Source organism: Phycodurus eques, chromosome 10 (assembly GCF_024500275.1).
Source record: "Phycodurus eques isolate BA_2022a chromosome 10, UOR_Pequ_1.1, whole genome shotgun sequence".
Lineage (NCBI taxonomy): Eukaryota > Metazoa > Chordata > Actinopteri > Syngnathiformes > Syngnathidae > Phycodurus > Phycodurus eques.
The window spans coordinates 19,578,198-19,601,607 of NC_084534.1; the positions used below are offsets into that span (position 1 = coordinate 19,578,198).

General features: G+C 40.6%; 1 protein-coding gene across 1 annotated transcript; it reads right to left on the reverse strand.

The window, feature by feature from the left end:
- Nucleotides 1-4,519: 4,519 nt before the first annotated feature.
- Nucleotides 4,520-23,134, reverse strand: slc6a11b (solute carrier family 6 member 11b). The gene is made up of 14 exons (XM_061688528.1): nt 22,924-23,134; nt 21,423-21,557; nt 21,205-21,345; nt 21,044-21,125; nt 18,250-18,382; nt 16,247-16,381; nt 12,530-12,633; nt 12,305-12,429; nt 11,535-11,647; nt 10,047-10,184; nt 7,738-7,840; nt 7,375-7,475; nt 6,502-6,672; nt 4,520-4,663 (listed from the first exon to the last, which is right to left on the reverse strand). Exons 1-14 carry the CDS (start codon nt 23,132-23,134, stop codon nt 4,520-4,522), a joined length of 1,836 nt encoding a protein of 611 aa, XP_061544512.1.
- Between the last annotated feature and the right edge of the window lie 276 nt (nt 23,135-23,410).

The window sequence follows — 23,410 nt, forward strand, 5'->3', positions numbered from 1 at the left end:
CAAGCTCCACAACTCAGAAGCGTGAGTCAACTAATCTGCCTCTTTCTGACTCTTTTTTTTCTTTTTGTTGCAGATTTGCTCGCTCATGTCTTTCCTCATGTCTCACTGCACCTGCATCCGCCTTGCAAATCTGTCCTCGTACAACCACCGTGCGTGCCGTACAAGGTTTTATTTTGTGTGTGTGTATATTCTCAAACATCACTGAAAAAATATAATTAAAATGTGTTGCACATAAAGGAGAAATACAAATTTAACCTAAATGAATGTTTAAGAACGAACAGTGCTTAAAAATTTAATGCAAATGTTTTGACCTAGGAATGAACTGAACAACTGAACTGTACTTAGGCAATAATACTTTCATCTGCCTTTAGAGGGAGCCAGCGTACCACTAGTGGTATGTGTACCACGAGTGAGAATTACATGCACAGATGACCACAGTTTTCCCCACCAGCCGTCCTCCCATTGTTTATGGTACTGTATGTATTTGTGCTGTTCTACTACTGCTATCCAAGCAGTCATGTTGCAATAATAAGGTGAGCTCAAATAAAACAAAAAATAAATTAGTAAAAAAAAACTATATACTTTATCAGAAATGGACAACAGCATAAATTCTAAAATGAATATATGAAAAAGATGAATAATTTCAGAAATGTAAAAAAAATGTTTTACAAATAGTTTTAAAAAGTCCCATTTTCTAAGAACATAATAAGGCATATTTTTTTCCAGAAAAAGGGTGTAAAGTGTAGTCGTAATTTTAACAAATTTCACAATAAATAAACAAATAAATATGGCTCTATTCTCATAATACTAAAAGGCCGTAGACAAGGCAAAAGGTTTTGTTTAACAAATTCACTTGAACATTTTTTTTAAAAGCAGTATTTTCCTAAAAAAAAAAAAAAAAAAAAAAAAAAAAGAGAGAGAGACAATTCTCATATATCAGTATTCCAATTGAGAACTTTTTTGGAAAAAGGTGTAATATTACAGTAAACATGAAATTCATGTTAAAGTCTAAAAAAAAGTTACAATGTAATATGACCTAATAAAGTAGTACCCCTACAAGAGTAAAACACTGTTGTACAGTAAAAGATATAATAAAAGTTTTTTGTTTGTTTTTTTGCTTAAAAAAATATGATTAGAATAAAGTCACAATTTTACAAAACTCACTTCTTAATCTAAATAGCACTATTCTTGTAAGTGTACTATTTTGTAATATTACAAGAACAAAAGTACAAATTTGACGATACAGTTGGAAAAAAATATTGACTATTTTAGCGAGAGTGATGTGATGTGTGATGTGATTTACTCATTTGAAAAGAAGATTTAAAAAATAATTTTATTTCCTATCTTGATACATACTGTATGCCTACCACAAGAAACTACACGAAACTGGCTGAATTTTCTAACATGAAATCAAAAGAAAGACCAGTGTGCACTTCCTTCAGAATATTTATTCTTATAAATGAGTAAGCAGACAGTTCGCGTGTCCTGTGAACACCAAAATGTGTGTAGAACAGTACAGAACACTAGAACACTTTTCTTTTCTTCATTATAGTTCTATGACGACAAAGAGCTTTTGAGCCGCATATCAAAAGTACCTTTTAATTGACAGCGTGTTTATCTGGAGATACAGAGCACAGTTTTCCTACAAAGTGAACAATCATACACGGAGGTGCTCAGTGTTAAATGACAGCACGGCAAATACATGCGAGTGAGGAGGGAGGTGGGGCAATGACATGATGTGCGTTGAAGAAGAATGTCACAACTTGGGCAGCAGGGGCCTCTACTGTGTAAAATATAATAAAATTAACACGTCGATCCATTTAACCCCCCCCCCCCCCCCAATCCCTAACTTTATCCCACCACTAACCTCTTACACATTTCCCTCACTTTCTTTGCCCCCTCCTGGAAAAAGTGAGTTCCATCCCCCTCCACAGTTGCATTTTCATCAGGCACAGAGGACGGGAAGGACAGGGGTATGAGCAAGCGCGGGGCAGGAAATAAATGAGAGGATGAACGAGCGCTGATTGGGCGATGCTGATATTGAGCAACAATGAGGCCAGCTCAGTTGCCTGAATGAAATGGGCGACCTGGACAGACTGGGATTTCACAGACTGTTGGTGACCCCTGGTGTATTTCTGGTTATCGCTGGCTAAAGAAGTGGGAGACCTTTTTGCTTGACACAACAATGTGCATCGAAAGAGAAGTTCACTCGCATCGCTTCAGTTGCAACCTAGCAACATTAGCTTAGCATTGTCTTGCTAAAATGTCTCAAGGAACACGAAAGCTGGTATTTATTTATATTTTTAATCATGTCAGATTCACCTGGTATCTGCCATCCTGCTTTGTCATTTTCAATTGGTTTGTGAAAAAATTGTTTGGTTAAAAAAAAAAATGTAAAAAGACTAAACTGAATCCAATAGCCTGTCTTTGGAGGTTATTTCAGAACTGTAACAAATGTCGCAGCATGTTTACTTTAACACCCAACACTCATTTCTCCCGCCGTGTTGTGCGTAAAGCAATTGTCGGTGTCCTACAAGTATCGAAATGCTGTGCCGCTGTGTTTTTGTTGAAAGCAATTGATGCTGTCTGAAAACTATTGGAAATGTCACACCAGACACTGACATCTAATTATTTGCTTGCCAGAGGCCACGTTGGGCTGGAAAGGTGCTGCAATTTCCTGCGTTTGCTGGGTTCTGTGTAAAACGCAAAGTAGTCTTATCTGTCCAACAAGTATTTTTTTAATATCACACCCAATGTCATCTAATTATCAAAGTTGTCTTATCGCTGGACTATCCGACAACTACTTTGCATGTCATTATTTACTTATGGGTTTCTGTTTTTCTGCATAAAAGCTGCGGCAATATTCCTCCTTCTCTGGGTTTTGTGTAAAAAGCAAAGTTGTCTTATTGAGTGGCTGTCCGACAACTATCTCATATGTCACAACGGGCTCGGATGCCAACGTCGTCACTCATCCAATTTGGTGATTGCGGGGCACCGAATCACTGTGTGAAAGATGATCAATATCCCACCTTTGCTGGGTTCCGTGTAAAAGGAAAGGGTGGCTTAATCTTCTGTTACTGCTGTGATGTGGCTATATTTGCAGGGGTAACTGTGAAAGAGGCCGAGGACGAGTCTCGGAATGTTAATGTGATGTGTGACGTGTCCTCGTCTCAAGGGAATGAGAGTGCAGGGGTGGAAATCTGTCTATCTATCAGCCACTCTGTGTCAAAGGCTAGGCATAATTACCGTGAAATGAAACACATGCAGACGTAAAGGACGGCAGAGAGCGAGAGAGAGGTGTTTTGTTCTTTTTTTCTTCTTCTTTTTCTTAAGACTCGGCCTGCCGGTCGCTCACAGCTATGTGAAGATTTTCCGAGGCTTTAAACCTATTTTGATTCACCTTTCAGTGTCAGTGTGAAGCTCCCCCACATGAGCCCCTGAGGAACCAATATAGCCCAACGCCACATTCAATATCCTCATCACTTCTTTCAGTTACATAAATCCAATAAAGTGATTTTGTTTTGTCTCTTGCTATTGTTGCTACGTAGCAACGACAAATTTAGTGCAGTCCGTCAACTGTAAAAGTCTGTTAGTTTAATAACCAGTCAAAACCTTTATACATGGAGACCATTATTAGCATATTTAAACTGAACCATTTATCAGAAAATAAATCTTTTCGGCATATTTTTATTTTATTGTATCATTTTATTACTATATGAACTGATGCTCTAGAATCAAATGTAGCATCTTAGTGGGGTGACGTTTCACTTTACATCTTATATCATCAATGATCCATGCCTTAATTTGCTCATCTAAGATCAATTCATGTATGTAATCATGCGTGTTTTGAATACAAGCACAAATTCTACATTGTGAACGCAATAATGCATTTGTGTATTTTTTGTGCATTTTGGTTGTTGTGCCTTATTTGAAATGTTTTGACGGGAAATTAGAAATTTAAAACAGGATTTTAGCATTTTATCGGGGCATGTTTAAATATGTCATGTTTTACTTCTCTCAGTGCCCTCCTATCGTCTTTAAGTACTAAGACAGTATCCTCTATCGCGCAACACATGGACCCAGAGCTGCTACATTTGAGACATTTGGGCACCTCGTACCGAATATGAGGCACTGTAGTTTTACAAAGACGTGTACACTGGTAGCCTTTGACAACACAACTGTATTGTTCTCAAGGCACAGACACTAATGTGGCCAGCGATTGGCAATATAAACATACGTCATCAAAATCAACTTTTAACTATTAAATGGTTAGAAAGGCGTCTGCTTTAGTGACGATGTTAAAAGAACCCAACAAATGTGTTATCAAAGTGTGTGCAAAACAAAAGCGGACTAAATATGTGGTGATCCATTTTCCTCATTTTTTCTTTGCTTTTTTTTTTTTACAAAATCAAAATAAGCCTTTGAATTGTTTCATGTTTCTGTAATAGCAGGTGATGTTTGCTGTCGTTTTTTTGTTTTTTTCCATAAGGGTTGGGGTTAATTGAGGCAGGCAAGTCAGTTAGAAATGTGTCTCCTTCTCTGAGACGGTGGACATTTTGCCGTCAGCCTTAAGCATGGCGTCGTTGGCGGCGTACGGACTGAGAGCGGCGAGCTTCCCTCGCATTTTCAGGTCCGGGCTCGGCGTCGTCAACTTCTTCATTCTCTGCAGAGGGAAACACATCAGGAGAGGAGATGGAGTTGATCTTCTGGTTCTGGTCGGCATTCCCCCGTCAAACGACATCCAGGGATTGCGCCAGATTAAAAGTGTAACGAGTGTGACGGTCTGGTAAGTATTGAATTATTATTTGTTTGTTTTGTGCCTAAAATGGGATTTCTTTTCATCATTGTAGAAACTCACAAGAAGGCCAGCATCTGTTCTTCTTTGTGTGTTTCACAGTTTGGAACCACTATGATATGCATTACTGCCACTCACAGGACTGGAGTGGAATAGTACCAATCACAACTTTATGAACAGTGCTCACGATCCACAATTTACTGTGTAATATTGTAGTTCTCAATGTTTTACTTCTCTTTAAGTCTTCTCAACCCTTAAGCACGCAGTCTGCGATTTAAAGTATGCATAGCTGTAAACCAGTGATCCCCAACCAGTGTGCCTTCAGGTGTGCCGTTGGAAATATCAAATTTTACTTAATTTCTCCAAAAAAATCTTTACTTCCAATAAATAATGTATCTTTATCATGTATTCATGCCAGTGAGGCAAAGTGACAGACAGAACAAATAAATGCTCTTCTATTAGATGGCAGGAAGTACATACAGTAATGAATGTATCAACTTTTTGGTGACATTTTTGTTTGTTGGTATGCCGTGAGATTTTCCAACAGTAAAATATGTGCGTTGACTCCATAAAGGTTGGAAATCACTGCTGTAAACACTCCTAAACAGATAAACATTGCATTGCCATTATGAGAAGATTAGCGACCCTATTTGCTGAGAGGGCTCATGGCAATAAACAAGATAAACAGAGCAGAGCGAAATACGATCTCCATCACCAACGCACATTTGTAACAAATACACAATTGCGAGATGGCGTATGGATTACACCTGTGACCTGTTAAGACTGACATTTTCTACGGTTAAGAATGAACATTTTGAGGTTCTGGAAGCAGAGCCCGCTCAACCATGTGGCACTATAGGGAAAAGACAGGCCTCCAGGGGGCGCCACAAACGTGGGGAAAAAAACCTCACCTTCAATATAATTATACTGTAGTTATTGCTATTAACTCTTAAAATGGAAACGCTAACATAGATTGAAATGCAAACCATAATATTACTACAAATTATTTATTACGTGTTGTATTTGTATTGGCAACGTTTTTCCTGCTTTTAATAGTTAATCGAAATGCTATTCCTTTTTACCTGTTACAGTACATATATCAGCTTTCTAACTCTTGTTGTTCATTGTGTTACTGTTCAAATTGTCCAAATCATGTTAATTGTTTTAACCTTTACATGAGTGCTAAAGTACACATCATTATTATTATTATTATTACAATACTTCATTACTTAGGATTCCCGTATGCCATTTTAAACTGCAGTTTACTTCTTCTAATCAACATTTCACTGTAATGGCAAAAAAGTTGTCTAATCGAATATGCATATCTGAATAAATACATTGCATGTAATACATGCATTTTTTGCAGGTTAAATTATTTTGCTTTATTCTACTTTATATTTTAAATTGGGTGTTTTTATCTAAAAAAAAAAAGAGAGAGAGAGAATGGTAAAAACTCTGCTCTTCAGTTTCTTTTGTAAGCGTATGTAAATCACAGATGCAGAGAGGTACCATATAAAATCTTGGTTAGGGCACCACATTGGGTAGGAGCATGTCCACAAGCATCTCAACCTGGACGCCCAATGACTGACGGTAGATGAAATCTTTTCACTACTGATTCCAATGCAATTTACAGTCAGTATGCAGTGCCTCTTGACGAACATACTGTAGCAACTTAAAGGTTTGTGTGCTGATTTGTGTGTTCTTACCTCAGAGAAGGTCCCGGGAGTCTTCCAGATCATCCAGATGATGCCCAGTGGGATACAAACCATGGAGGACATGGCCATGAACCAGCCAATGCCGTAGCCCCAGTCGGGGTAGGTGTACACGTTGTTGTACTTGAGCGGTTTGTATTTGATCAAAAAGAACAGGAAAATACCCTGCAGCACACAAAAATAAAGACACTCTGTAGTGTAGAACCTTTTTTTTTTTTTTAAAGTGAATCCATTATTAATTAGCACTGAGCAAAAGTCTATAGTAATCATTCATTGGCCTAGTTGCCTCAAGCACCCTGGATTGGTAATCTTTCAATTTGGAGAGATGCCAACGCAGTGTCTCAGGCTGCTGGGCTGGTTGCTTCCTGAGTAGCTGGCACCCTTGAGCAAGGCACAGAACCGAATGGAATACACCCCAATACGTGGTGTACTCAGTTAGCGACTGAGTTCCGTTCCTATGGCGGGGATGTAACTCCATTTTGTACTTACTATAAGTTGGAACCTAATCATAATGACATAATGACAGTCAATATTTGGATGAAAAATACCTCTAGGCCATTGAAAAACAGTAAGTCTGCAGCCTTCTTGTGCCACATGACAACGTTCTTACGCGGCTCCGCAAGCTAGTTCATTGGCGCGCCGTTTGCAACTTTGTCTGTCCTTTACCTTCAGCTACCGCAAACGGGGCTCATGCTTTGACATACAGCAAGAATCGTCTAAGAATTCGGACCAACAGATGAAGCAAAGGCTTTACACCTGAAATGTGAGTGAGTGTGAGCATCTGCATGGGCTTGCTCATCTCAATAACAGTGTGTAGTGTGTCTTTGTGTGTGTGCGCGTGCGTGCGCATGTGTGCAGTGGACTCACAGCACAGATGCCCGGGGTCAAGATCATCCAGCACCATTTGATGAAGAAGACGGGCTTGTAGCCAATCATGTCCTCGATGTTTCGGTAGAATCTGTCGCTGCCTGAAAAAAAAAACGTAAATATTGGCCACTCTTATTTGCTCCTTCAGCTTCAAATGAATGACATGACTGATTTGTGGTGACACTTCAAGGCCTGCTGAGCAAACGCTCAGACGCTTCTCTGCGTTATCCTTCTCTCCAGCAGATGACGGAGTTGCCACCTGCTTGATTTTCTCTCAGTTTTGTCTCCACGTGTGAATAGTGAGTTGACAGGACTGGTTACTGTTATCGAGATTAAAGTAAGAAGTATTGAGTCAGGTCTTACCATACACCCATCCGATACATATGGACTCAAAGATGGCCACAAACAGCAAGCACATGCCACTGGCTGCATACGAGTCAAACAGCTGGAAGACGTACATCCCTCCCTGTCGGGAGACAAGGCGGGTATCACGTGGTGGCATGCAAATACATTTTTATTTAATTAATTTATAGGATGGAGTTTGCAGCGCTGAACATATCTGATTAAAAGCTTTTAGTTCAGGCACTACAAAAACCACAAGTTCCGGGAACTTTAAGCAGAACTGCGGCTACAGTAATCCCCGGATACTTGGCAAATATCGTATGTCCCCTTGGGGCTCGTTGTCGCATTCTGATTGGATGGTTGGTGCAATTCAGTGTATAATCTCTCCTTTCATCTTGCAGGAAAAATCTAATACATCAGAACTGATAAGGCAGAGAAAAATAATAGCTCCCCCCATATCATAGGGGCTGCACTTTTGATCACTTTGAATCGCTTGAGAAATGGAGATTGTTGTGGGAATCGTTTCTATATTGCTAGAGTCGTATTTTTCATTTTATTCTTGAAGAGCAGAGGTTGCATAGCGCAACCGCGCAGAATGTAGTAATGAAGCTTTTCCGACTAACACGGCGGCTGCTGTCACCTAAGCCGTCTCGTGATCATGACATTTCTTTGGAAGAGACCCGACAAAAATAACTGTTGGCAGTGAGCCTTATGCTGCTTCATCAAGGCGAGACATCATCTGATCAGATGAGACTGTAAATGTGCACATTACACAGATACGACATCATACAGATTTTGTGTTTAAAAATGATTAGTCCCAATACTTTCTCTCTCAACATCCACAGAGCTACGTTGGTTGATGTTTTTCTCCTCTACACACTAGAAGGCCTTATTTACAGTACCAGCGGAGTACCAGCGGAGGACAACTCCTCTGTTCTTTTCCGCTAAAAGGATACTCATGAATAAAATCTCCCATGAATCTGAGAGCAGGGTTACATCAGAGGTCTGACCTGCTTGCTCGTAAACAGAAAATCTCAGCACTGTGTCCAACGTGTCAGCTCGATACGCAATAGCCTCCCGAGGGATCTTTTAAACAACCCACTCTCCATTTTCCTATGCTATTTAATCCATGACGGCTCTTTTGTGGCAGTTAAAAGTGGCTGTAAATATTGGATCGTTTAACATACTGGTGTCACTAGGGATGAGAAAGCTTCACGACTAACTAACAAGTCGTACTAGATGTATAGGAGGAATAAAACCTTTGTCGCAAGGATGTAACGTCATGGTGTATTCGGTTATGGTCTCACATTTAATGACACATATGGACACTGGAGACTACAGAATTGTTCAAGAGGAGGTGGATGGAGTACAGCGCTTATACAAGCATGAGAAGCTTTTAGTGAGTGATATAAGGAATGGCTGTTGTCACAAAGTACAGTACAGAAAGACCGCCTTAAAAGCCTGGGAGAGGTGGCGGCTGCTCCAGTTATACACATTAGACATTTTCTGCATATTCTATTAAAAAGCTAATAGAACACATTTAAATAGACTATACATCCAGGCTTTATTTACATAAGATCCAACATGAGATGTTTTGTACCTGCTGGTCTTCATCTGGTGATGATGACGATGACAATGATGATGACAATGATGAAGATGTATCATGGAAGTGAAAACAATCACATTCTATTGAGCAGTAGAAATGGATGAAAAGAAATTGAATACGTTGAATTGCCTTTAAATACAACGGTGTCTTGAGATACAAGTCACCCGACCTACGAGTTTTTCGAGATACGAGCCGTCATTCATTTTGCTTTGAGATACGAGTGCTATATACTTCACAAAAAACAGCAGTTTGACACAGTGAAAGAATCTTCACAAAACTCTTCAAGATGTTTAATGCCACTCCCAGTTACACTTTACTGTCAAACTAAACATAAAACCAAGAGGATTTCGCACTGTGTTATAATTCTTTAAGGAACGGATATTTCAACACGAATGGTACAGAAACACATGCAGAAGGACAATATACAGTCGCAATACTCACAAGCATATTGTCGTTATCCTCTGCAAAAAAAAAAAAAAAACGCGCTAATATTCCTGCAGATTACTGATTCACTTACAATAGTTGAGTGAAACTTCTTTTGTCTGCATAACTCTATTACATTGCCGCCTTGTGGGTGATTATCTATCTACTTCAACGGGGAAAGATTATTTTATATACAAGTGTTTTGAGTTGCGAGCGTGGTCACCAAACAAATCAAACTTGTATCTCAAGGCACCACAGTGTACACCTAAAACATTTCAAGTGTAAAAAAGCCAATGCTCACCTCTGTACACATGATGAGTCCTATGAGAAAGGAAGCTATAGACATGCCGAGAATCAGCAGTTCCCTGCGGTAGCCTCTCCTGAACGTCTCTGGGTACATATCCACCACAGCCGTCACCAGGCTTTCCACGCACACAAACTGGGAAATAACGCAACAGCAAGGTGTGGGTCACACGAGTGGTACCATCCGCACATGTCATTACTACAATTCAGCCGTCATTACTGCATTATTACAGAGTATTCAGTAGTTATACATTGGTAGACACAGGGGGCGATTCTAGGATCAGAGGTTTCGGTGTGCTAGGATTCATTTTAGGGGTGCTTCAGCACCCCCAAAACTGGGCTGGAAACACCTATGGTTTGGAGCAAACCATATTTGAGGCAATGGCGTGATGCTGTCGTTTTTTTGTGTGTGTGTTTTAAATATTACATTTTAAGCAAGTAATGTATGGTTTTACACTTTTCTAGGTTGTTTAAAAAGGACATTTTTAAAAAATATATCTCAAATTTTATAGTATCGATACACCAACATCATGTGTAATTTTGTCAAAATGCTCTATGTTAGCATACCAAGGGTTAACATGTTAGCATTGTCATTTGAAATAGTACCAGACTACAGGGAATTATGTAAAATTATTATGCCAGAGCAATTTCTTTACTTCGGTTCCCGTGGAAATTACAGTCGACTTCCGACTTATTTCACTCTCTATTTTTCACTCTCGCATTTGGTTGAACCACACTTAGTATGCAACTAGTGTCTTGCCCTGCCTCTCCCTCCGGCATCTGGATTGTGCTTAGTTTTACTGCGGCTTCGCCTCACCCTTCCCTCCCTACTGTCCTGCCCAGAGATAGGGCGAGGTGGCGCTGAGTGAAGTGAGGCTGTTGCTGTGAGGAGTCTGTATCCATTGACCGGGACAGGTCCTGAGGAGAACCGCTTCCCTGGAGGAGTCTACCTGCAGCGCTTCTTTTCATGAAATGGACTTTCACGCTGTTCAAAGTAAACTTGTACTTGTATCAGTAGCGTTAACATCATGGGGCTATGCAAGTTGTTAGCGTTGAATTTCGATTTCGTTGGGATTAACAACTCCGAATACATTGGTCACAAATGCTGTGTTAAGATGGCCCATTTAAGGGGTCCACACTATTATGGTGTTCTGTCCTTATGACTACACTATTAAATAAGTGCTCATTAATAACTTTCTGAACTACTACTAAATGTGTCCAGTAGGGCTGTCATTATCCAATATTTTTAGAATCGGTTATCCTGTCATTTATTACATCGAATAATCAGATAAAAATGGACTTTGCATTATAGTTTATTGAGAAATTATTTTCTTCGCTGACTGTTTATTAACCAAACATTGTTGTTTATTTGGTGTTGTTTAATGATTAAATAACACCAAATAAACAACATTTAAGCAATATCACATGAGAGGGAGTAATGTACTCACCTCGTGGAGTTGTGTGTGTTGTGTTTGGTCGCGCTCACCTGACTGTCAAGTCCAAGAAAGATGAGCATCATAAAAAAGAGACAGGCCCAAAGTGGAGAAAGAGGCATCATGGTCACAGCTTTTGGGTATGCAATGAAGGCAAGACCAGGACCTGAAAACAGAAGTCACTGTTACAAATGTTATCTGGCCCCCTTTTTTCTTCAGTCTTAAAGCACAACAGTGTTCTTCTCTTGTTCCATCACAGTTCTGTTTTCTCCATCGGAAGCGTCTACAGTACATGTGCGTGCACAAAGATGCTTCCATTTACACAATCTAATAATTGTTGAGCTGACTTCAGTTTTCAGTGCAAAACAGACACGTTCATCACTCAGCTGGAGAAACTGTGATGCATTACGCTGCTGAATTTGTTGCACCACAGCTGAGATAAATGACGCAAAACGTGAATGCGGGTGACTGATGATGTTTCTGCATACGCTGTTTTTGAAACAACACTAAGTGGTTACAGCAGGCAGTCATACTATCTTGGGGTGACCAACTCTCGGAAAAGCATTAAGTTGTCTCCTCGCTGTGCATTGAGAGAAGCATTTTAAATCTCTCACGCTGTCATTCTCACTTAAATCTTTCAACCAACTTGAATAAATCATGAAATTGTGGTCTGTGAGACTGCACAAGTGTGATAGTTACATAACTCGGCCATCACATTATGATAGATGAGGGAACAAAATATTCATAGACTCCAGCCTTTAGTACGTAATTATAATACGCCCACATCACAAACAGGTCGCTGCGACTCCTGCTCCGCACTCACCAGATTCTGCCACGGCCTCGATGGGAACATTCTGTTCGTAGGCCATGAATCCCAACACGGAGAAAATAGCAAAACCTGCAACAAAGCTCGTGCCGCTGTTCAGGCAGCACAGCATGATGCAGTCCCTGAGGAGCAAGTTTACAAGATTACACTGCCAGGTGTCATGACAAATTGAAATCGGGACAAAACTGATCATGGACGAATCCAATGCGAGCTCATTCTTACCTGTAGCAGTTGTTGTTGTAAGCGTTATAACTACCAAGAGCAGTAAGGCAGCCCAGGCAGATGGCGTAGGAGAAGAAAATCTGCGTTCCTGCATCCACCCATACCTGAAAGTAATGCAGAATACTGTACATTATTTACAAGCAGGCACATGCATAGACCTTTTGGGCGGCAGGTGCTCAAGTCCCAGAAAAAGGCCACCCATTGACAAAATTATTCGTTCAATTAAGAAAACACAGTACCGGTAGTATAAATTTAACTGATGTACAGTATTTATTTCTGTTAGCACAATCAACACAGTCGATAATACAACTATTAACAAAGGAGGTGACTATTAACAAATGTCAGGGTTTTGTGATATACAAATATGAGACCATGATAAATCATTTCAAAACTTCTTTCACCTTTAGTTGACCTATAACCTGTACAACTCAATTGAATTTTGCTTTTAGAGCGGAGGTAAATATAAACAACTGAGATAATATGGTTGCCCAAGTGCACACACCCTCTTATAAATGTGTTAAATAAAGCAATCACATTCAAATAACATATATTTACAATTAATAATATTCTAATAAATTCCCCCCAAATATCAGAGGGCATTTAACCAGACTTGAAAGGAAATCGTTACAGCTATTGTTCCACTGCTAAGTGTATTTCTGGTGGTGATTTAATTCTCAACTGCTTATTTAGTGAAAATGTATTAATACATGTATCGTTTATTTGCTACATACAGTGGATATAAAAATTCTACACACCATTGTTCAAATGCCAGCTTTTTGTGAAATAAAAAAAAGAGAATCAGAAGATTATTTTATATTATTATTTAATCATAAATTATTTCAAAACTTTGCATGTTACTGCCACCACCATGCTTCACGTAAGGTATGGTACTTTTGGGGTCATGACCAGTGTTGTTGGCGCCAAACATACCCAACAAAATGTCCAAACTTGGTTTCATTGCAACCTTAGTGAGTAAAATCACTTTTTGTCAGTGGACCTCAATTACGTACGTATTCAGAAACATTATGGAAACATGTGAGATTAGTTAGGAGCAAAATCGTTAAATAAGGAGCATTATGAAACTAGTTTGAAGTTGCAGCACAGCACCTCTGAACCCGCAGACCTAGCATGGGGTGCTAGCAAATTCAAACCGAGTGCAGCACGGCTCTTTGAAAACTCCCTCACATCACCATTCAGCCACTAATCTCATTTCACCGCCACGAAACAATTCACAAACGCACAATCTTCACTCCCTCCTGGGAGTAACCACGGTAACTTCCGTGACCCCACAAACAGGACTGTTCCTGTGGAAGAACAGCCCTTTCTTTCCTAATGTTCATTAATGTTCCCTTTAGTTCGTCCCGGGCTGATGGCCGCATGGCGCAGGGAAACCTTAACGGGCCGGCCTCCGAGGGAATCTCTTGTTGATGTTGTGCCTAATTTGGTCGCTTTGTGTTTGCTTGTTGTTGAGTCTTGAAAACATGTCCACCATGTAAAAACTGAAAGACGCTGGGCCTACTATGACCATTGCTAGTTACTATTGCGCGTTTCATTCCCAATTGCATATTCTGTATGTATATTATTTTTGATCCCTTGTATGACTAGTCAGCAACCATACAATGCCGCTGCCTATAGTAAGTAGTCTTGCTGCATTTTGTTCACGTACAGATGTGAAAATATACTGCAGTATGCATAGACCGATAAGGTCATAATGCGCCGCTGAAGTTCTTTTTCTGTGTTCGATTGCAGGGTTTGATACAAGACACCTGCGACGCTGACATTTGGCAGACACAAGTCAATCTCATTCAATACAGCTAGAAACAATATTTACAAGAAATTAGATTTTTGATGAAGTGACCATTCATTCTCAAAAGTTCAAAGTGGGTCAATTTTTGATTTTTATTGGAAAGTAGTGAAGTCTGCCATTCATAGTTGTTACTGTTGGATGTGGTTAGATTTTGACTGCATGACAGAGGGCACTACCTATAGATGAACAACCAAACGGGTTGCAAAAAGTCTTGTAATGTAGGCTACTCTAATTATTGTCTTATGTTCAAATATTACATCTCCAAGACTGCAAACCTTGACTCCATTCTCACAACACTGAGAAAAATCCTCTATATGACCATTACTGGTGTAATATTTTGCTGTAATAGAAATGGTAGAGTCTTGTTATTCGCCTCCATGTTGTGTCAACAATGATCCTATTGCACTGCGTTTGAACATTTGATTGCCCCAACTCTACCCGATCTTATCATTTTGCTTTGATCAAGAGGGAAGGTACAGAACATTGCCAAATAATGAAGCCCATTGGCTTTTTGCTGGAGTGAAAAAAAGTTTTTTTTGAACTTATGTTCATACCTTTACTGTTATGTGTGCTTAATAGTGCAAGAAGAAGAAGCTTTCCCGACTTTAGTCATACCGATATTGTGATGTATCATAGTGTTTTCAACACCCACTTATCTAACAACTATGCAGTAGCAATCATTTTAGTAAGGAAATCTCATATTAGGTTCATGCAAACACAGGTGAACACAAGTAAACAGTTATCGTTGCACTTTTGGCTGCGCGAAGTTCACAACAATGAGAGATTCATGTTGAAGAAAGGTTTTTACAGCAGCAAGTACGAGAGATTCTGCAGAGGGGGTGAGGAAACATATTTGAGGTCGTGATGGGAGAAAGTATGAGAAGTCAGGAGAGGAGGAGTGATGCGGCGCAAACACACAACCACACACTTCACGCACAGCCTGGAAGTGAACAGAGCCCTGATTGTCCTCCAAGGAAGCCAATTTAACATCAGTGTCAGAAGTAATGTCTTCCTTTGTCGAACAGCGGGGCTTGTATATCACCCTCCTTAACTGCCTCTGTTTGGACCTTTGACCCCCTCAAATACACACACAGATACACACACGCACTTTCTTCCTCAATTCTTATGTTTTACGAGACAATATATCCACACTGCAGTTGAAAAGAAGTCTAAAATGGACGCTTACTTGCATCAAGCAAATTTATCAATATGGACAGACTGCCAAAAACGACAACAGAAAAGGATGTCTTCGCTTGTGTTCTAAATCAAAGTCATAAAGGAGGCAGAACGTAAATAAGCAAATTACTCGGCAAAGATTGTACGTTGTGCTGTCAACATGTTCTGAAATTTCTCACAAGATTATTAAGCTTATCGTCGCTGTCGGGCAGAGACTTTACGTCTCCAAAAGGACTTCCTTTCAGGAAATCCCCAAAATACACTCTTGCTTGATTTACCAAGCACTGCATGGTTTCAGTTGGAATTACACCTTATATTACTATCATACACCGTTGCACACCTAATTTGCATTCCCCAAGCATGCCCGAAAGATGAAATGTAGGTACTAATTGCTATTGGCTCGAGGTTGTGTTGAATAATTTTGGGACTTTTGTCTTGATCAGTCAAACAATGGTATCTGTCCGTTGTATTAAAGGCATCTATGGTATCAGTGGTACCTATCTATGTTATCTGGTATCAGTGGTATCAGTGGTTTCTATTTGTACCTATGCTATCGAAATATCTATGGGATCTATCGATTGTAACTATGCTATCTATCCAGCTTTCCCCCACACAAACCAAATGTAATAATTTGCCTCCATTCGCGTTGCCATGACAGCAACATCTACTCTGACTTGTTCTGCGCCGCCATTGGTCAACGACCCGAGCTCCCTATTCCATGTCTCCAAGCCTACCTGAGGATCGGAGAGACGGGAGATGTCTGGGTAGAGGTAAAACTTGATGCCGTCGTACGCTCCGGGCAGCGTTACTCCTCTGATCAGCAAAATCAGCAACATGAAGTAAGGAAATGTGGCCGTCACATACACAACCTGTTGGTACAAACACATGTGGAATATTGAATTTCAGGTCAGGTTACAGAACAAACACAACTAAAAATGAATCCTCTGATGCTAACCAGTTGGCTGTGACCCACCTCAAGACACATTTAACATGTCATTGTTTGAAATTGCAGAATTTTGAATATTCTAAAGGCTACACAATAGTTGAGACGTGCTGATTGCAGGCAAGTAATGCATTCCATTTGGCCTCAATTACTTCAAGACAAGATTAATCAAAAGTCAGTATCTAACTGTGCGATTGAATCAGAGCCAATGCAAGATCTGTATCAACATTTTATAGTTACAGCTATTAATTTAAATATGTGTTGATCATGAGGGTTGCAGTTTGTAGTGAAGCAACAGTCTTTTGGATCACATTATTCACTGACTTGACTGATGATTGTACATTACATAAAACATACAAGTATATCATGTTAATCACAGCAGTAGACTTCCCAAAGGATAGATGTTGGAGAGTAATATGAGAGTGGTGGCTTTTTTTAATTTTTGCAAAATTGAGCTCAACATTTTAAGAAACCACTTGAAAAACAGGCCGGTTTGGGCAGCATATATCGCCAGGCTTTCTGGAACTCCGTCAACGGTCACCAATTGAGGGCAGAACGGAACAGAACAGAGCCGGCCGGGCCAGGAGAATGAAAAGAAAGCGAGGGCTCCCCTGGCTCGCTCTCTTAAACAGGAGGAGCTCAGAGGAGTGATGCTGGCAGTGTGGGAAAATGTGTTTCAAAGAGACACACAACAAGCCGACAAATACACAACTTCATTCACAACGTAGAAGTACACACACACACACACACACACACACACACAAAGCTTAACATACACTGTACGCACATGGAATTGGTCCTTATGCTGTAGTGACTCTAAATGTAGCGAGACACTAAATTCAGGGTTTGAGCGCGTTATGCACACATTTGTAAAGAAGTAAGAAATGTTTTATGAGGCTGAAGACTTATTAAAGCTGTGCACTCTTAAAATGTATTAATCCCAACATGTCCGACAGGAAAAGTGTGGGAAAACCTGTCTCCTGCTAGCTTCTTTGAGATTGACAAATGCAACGATTACACATCCTAAACCTCTCTCGTGCCCTTTTTTTCTCCACTTTTGGGGCAACAAAAAGGGCAATATTCATTGCCTGCGTGAACCTTTTGAAGCACCGCACGCTGCCTCCATCTCACTACGGGCAAACATTTAAGCTCGCGCAAATTTACGGGTCAAACTTGCCCCTGCCTTGCTGTAAATCTTAACGGGAGGGCTTAAATGTGAGAATGGCTTGCAAACACGGTCACAAAGCAAACAGCTTAGCGGTGTCCCAGCTGAATGGGCCCGTTGGGTCTGTGGAGAAGAAAGCGAGGGAGGGAAAGAGGGGGAAAGGCTGAGGATATACTCTGCATGCTCCTCATGAACGCTCCCCTTTTCCTCCAGTGAATACACGAATCAATCTTGGACCGGCTGCTAAAGCCCGGCCATGAAGGAGCATTCTCCTCTCTTTACTTCACAGACAGACAAAAGATACTTTAGGGGAAATCAGCATTGCCGCCTAGTTGTTTTGTTTTCCCTCTATCATGTAGAATGTGAACCCATTCATTTTTTTGCCCCTCACACATCTCTTTTTCCCTCTCAGTTCTGCCATTCTTGCAATCCTTTTCCACATTCTACCGCCATCTCCCAATATTATTCTGGATCACTGGACCTCAGAGAGACTGCTGGATGTGCCTACTACCTTACTCAAGGCAGCTACAGGGTCTTGAGGGCCACATTAGAAACGTAATGGTGATTCAGCAGTGGTGCAAAGTAATCAGTAAACAGTTCCTAATAAGAAGAAATCAGTGCTGTCTCACCTTGCCGGTCGACTTGGGTCCCTTCCAGATGCAGAAGTAGCAGATAAACCAGGCCAGCGCCAGGCACATGGCCAGCTCCCAGCGCATGCCCCCCATGTGCTCAATGCCATCAGATATTTTCAGGACTCTCCGTCTGTATGAGCCCAGACAAAGACTGATATAACTGATATATGGTTCACCAGACTCAAGTGGAAGCACTTATGCAAACATACAAACATACAGTGTTTGCATGAGGTGAAGTAGACTCCTTTTATCAAGTCACTTTGTGTGAATAATAGAATTGTGGAAAAACGATTAGACACACTGTAGCTAACAGAGCAGTGTGTGGGACATGTCAAAATCCTGTACATCCCATTAAAAAAAGGGTATAAAATAATGGAAACACATTTTAAGAGACTTATTGTTGTACTGGTTTGTGTACAAAAGTTTCAGAGTTTCATTATTCTGCTACATTTTCATGATGGCTAAGTCATTCTGATGAGGATGAGCAAAGGGAATCATAATGATATCAATATATTGATTATCACACAATCGCCATTCAGTATCACAAAGTTAATGCTATTCTTGGCAAAATACTGTGATACTATTGTTAGTTAAACTGCATTTCTCACCTCTCGTGCAAGATTCATGTGAGCAATCTCTGCTAATACACTGGAAAAAAAACTTATGGAACTACAGTTTTAGTGCACGTCATTGGTACAGCTGTGTGTAGTCCGCTAGGATAGGCTCCAGCTTCACCAAGAACCTGAACTGGATAAGTTATATCGAAAATGGACAGATAGTCTTGTGTCAAGTTTAGTAGCAAACTTGATCATCGATCACAATTATGTGCAATGACATTCTGCCGAGACTCGTATCACATTTTTTGCTGAAAGAAGGTGTGATTTTATCATTAACCAAAGAGTGATTATTGAAAAAGTGCCAAAGGCATTTTATGTGCAAGTTTGCAATGGATTAAGCTTTACAAGTTCATTGGGCGAATTGAGGTGTGGACTCTCAAGAGTTACCAGTTGTCTGCTTTCTGTCAGAAACTAAAATTGGGATTGAGAAGTATTGCATTATTAAAAATAAATAAAATAAAACCTATAGTGCAACAGATGAGGTATTCTCCTGATAACCATTTTTCTGTGTTAGCAGACTGACTGGAGCTCTGACCCAAACCAAGCCATGTTGAGTAAAGACAATCACATTTAACGTAGGGTTACACCATCATAAGAAAGAAAACTTGGTTGGGTTTGTGTGTGAAGACTGTTGCCGGCAATGACACACCTTTGACTATTAAAATCTGTACTGGCAGCATGGACTAACGGGTATGGGTAGCCTGCCTCACAATCGAGAGGTTGAAATCTGGGCTCAGATGACAATTTAGAAAACAAAGAAAGGAACAACCAAATTATTAGCCGTTGTAAATTTGACCGATATTCATTCAACACAGCCATAATGATATGAAAACAAATGAATGGTGACTGAAGGGTTAATTCAATCCATACAACAGCCAGCAAATACAAAAATGTCAGCGCAAGATCAAATGTTTAGACTCTAAGCTTGCACAAACATTGTTTATGACTTCCATATTAAAAGTAAACCAGCGGATTTACAGTACATGGCACTTTGCAAGCCTACACTTTAGGAAGACGTTGTTCATCCACAGCTACAATGGGTGTCAAGGCCAAGGTGACCCAGTCTACAAGTCTGCCACCGCAGCTCGTTCGCGGCGATGAACCAACACTGTGCTTCCTGTTTGTCAAAGCATCTCCAGGCAACGGCATTGATGGAGGATGCGAGGCAGCAGAGCTAAATGCCAAATCTTTGCCACCGAGTTCACCCCCGCAGATCCTGAAGTAGCCATTGACCATGGTGACATGTTCTCGGTGGCAGGCCACGGGCCAAGTCCGACACAGCTACCCTGTCCCTCCTGGTCAGCCACAAGGGCAACCTTGGAGCACTACGATCTGGATTGCTCTTGCGTGATGTAAGAAGTGGGTTTCGACATGTTTATTGTGCAGCATTTATCTTCAGGTAGACTTGCACACATGATGCTAGCTAGCTATACCAAAGATTTTGAAAGGTCTAAATCCAGGCCAGCTAATCAAAACCAGGTTGCATGTGGGAGGTTGCTATACAAATAATACTTTTATCCCAACACTTTTTCCATCCGGCGTTTAACATACACTAAATTGTGATTTAATGCATTCTTTTTTGTCTTCTCTTGGCAAAGATTAAACAAGGCTTGACAACATGGTGGTTGTTTGTTCCGTTGGCGAGTGCTTCTCGTACCTGACATTAGTGCAAAATTCATCATCAATAATTAAGATTGAAATTATATATAAGCGACCAAAATGGATTTTTCTGTCAGCATATACTCTGATGCGTTATATGGAGTAAAAACTAGACCGTCATGGCATAACCACAGGGACTGGCAAAGAGATTGGAAGTGTGATCAGCAGTGCCTGCTGACAAAGGCTGATCTGCTGCCACGCTTGGGACTCCAGCTGAGAGACAGCTGGCCTAGTGGACCCTGCTGACAAATATGAAAAGAGCTGACTAATTATATTGGTGGTGAAGTTGAGGAGGTTAGTGAAGCTGTCTGAGGCTGTCTAAGACTTTCAATCAATATTACACATGAAGCTATATCTGGCTTGGGCTCAGGAGATGTTGGCTAACAAAGAAATGGCTGTGATGTGATCGGACGGAACATGTCTCATTCATATTTGATACCCAGAGAGATGAGCGAGAATGTCTATAGAATATTTAAAGCGACAGGAGATGGGGGGAAAAAATGTACTGTACTCACTCCCAGAATTCAATAACAGGAGAGGTTGCGTTGGGGTTAGTAATGTTGGTGGCATTTTCTCCATAGTAGTCGACACAGTTCTCTGTGGAGACACATTGACTTGATTGGCTTGTTGATGAGGAATATACATAAGCATGAGCAAAGACGCGCCTGTCTCCCACCAGTGTTCCAGTAGTGGCCACAGCCAGCCCACGGCAGCTCAGTGGTGAAGCAGTTAAAGAGGTAGAAGATGGCCCAGGCGAGGATGACTACATAGTAGACGTTTAGATGAGCTTCAATCACCTGGGTTGCATAGCCAATGCCTGCAATTGCAAAAAGGTGTTATGAAATTACACGAGTGCCCATAAAAACCTTTGAAATAACATGAATGATTTCTTACCCTCAAACAGGGGGCAGACTTTCCTCCAGCATGTGATGCCTCCTTCACTAGTGAACTGACCGAGGGCGGTCTCCAGGAAAAACACAGGGATACCGCAGCATACGAAGAAAATGACGTATGGAACAAAGAAGGCACCTTGATAAACGCAAGAGAGAGAAAACAAACAAACAAACAAAAAAACACCCTTATAGGTTTCTGAGTTTGGCTGAGGGGAAAAAATGCAACATTAAGGGCTCACATATGCAGTATAGTGATGCCACTTTAGGAGTGTCAGAAGTTCGTATTATGGCGGTTTTTGTATTACAATTATTATTATTATTAATTATTAAGTATTATATATATATATATATATATATATATATATATATAATTCCAGGATCAAAATGATGCAGCTATTTTCCGAAGTTGTAAAAGTAATGGGTCAAGGGTACAAAACTGCCCCAGTGACAAACCATTGAATTCTTAAAGACTCAATAAAGTTGAGCTAAGGTATGTTTCCAAGATGGAAAAGTCAAAAGTACGAAAAAAAAAACCAATAACAAAAAAAAAAAAGTGACACGCCATTATATGCCCAAAGACCCAATAAAGAGTCATAAAATTATACCACTATTTTCACTCTTTATACAGCTGTGCATTGCCATCTTGTATCACAACAACTGAGCATAGTTCTCAGGCCATTGACTCGATCACAACTGGACTGTTCTGATTGTCTTTGAAGACGTTTTGCCTCTTATCCAAGCAGGCTTCATCAGTTCATGCAACAAGGCTTAGTTAGGACTCACTAGAGAAGCAAAACGTCTTCTAAGACAACCAGAATAGTCCACTTGTGATCGATTCAATGCCCTGAGAATGAAATGACTTGGATGAATGACAATATTCACAGAACTGAGCATAGTCCTTCAAAATTGCTACGACCTGTCTTAATTTCGTCAGTTATGCATGATATATTAGGGTTGGCCTTATTAATTGAGCCTCAATTGTGTGGAATTGATTGTCTTGATTAATCATGACAATTGTAAAAGGGCTTTCCCTTGTATTGTGGTTTTCTACCTTCAAGGTACTCAAAGTGCTTTTACACAATCCTTATTCACCCTCTGATGACACAGCAGTCGAAGCAACTGGGGGTTCAGTATCTTGCTCAAGGACAGTTTGAAATGGTCTTAGGGGCTCACGATTGAAACCAGAACCTTCGGGTTGCGGGATGACCAGTCTACCACTTAAGCCATGCCACCACATTGACTCCAAATAGAGTGCATGACTTGGCGGCAACCAGTACAGGCGCTTTTCAAGAAGAACATGACGTTACCCAAGGCAAGTTTAGCTACATATGCACGCCAACCTCAGGTATGTTACGCAGGAGTTCAGAACAATCAGATAAGGTGTTTTCCGATCTGATAGTTAGAATAACCTCAAATGGTTTTACTGGTCGTTAACTGTCCTCATGTTGATTATAGTCAAATCCCTAGTTCTGATCTTTCTACATTGAGGTCAACGTCCTTACCTCCTCCATTCTTGTAGCAGAGGTAGGGAAACCTCCAGACGTTGCCCAGCCCGATAATTTCTCCGGCCACAGAGAGGACAAACTCGATCTTGTTGTTCCACTGGCCTCTCTCGTAGTACTCCCTGTTGTCCAGGCTGGAACTGGACCCATCCGTGTCCCTGCCGTCCTCCGGTTTACCGTTTATAACCGGCCCGCTCTTCTCGGCTGTCATGTCGCTGCCGATTCGCGCAGAATCTCCAGAGGCCCAAATGAGGAACTTTCACTCTAAAATGCAGCCGCACGGCCCTCCGCCCTGAATTAAACAGGAACAGTAGGGAAGTGCAGCGTGGTATTGCATTAACAATTCATTTTCATTTTGCATATGAAAGCATAGAATAAAAAGTGGATTGCAAAACTAAAATGATAATTGTGAGAGGTTGACAGGTGGAAAAAAAAAATTGTAACGCACCAAGTTGAGTTCAAAGTACTTACCAAGTAGACTCCCAGA

Bases quoted from the DNA above. Each gene is read 5' to 3' on its own strand.
- slc6a11b (XM_061688528.1), bottom strand. From the start codon at position 23,134: ATGACAGCCGAGAAGAGCGGGCCGGTTATAAACGGTAAACCGGAGGAC. The intron at 21,126-21,204 runs GTGGGAGACAGG...GTGTCTCCACAG, and splicing joins TGGCCACTACTGGAACACTG to AGAACTGTGTCGACTACTAT. The intron at 7,841-10,046 runs GTGAGCATTGGC...GTCTCCCGACAG, and splicing joins GACTCATCATGTGTACAGAG to GGAGGGATGTACGTCTTCCA.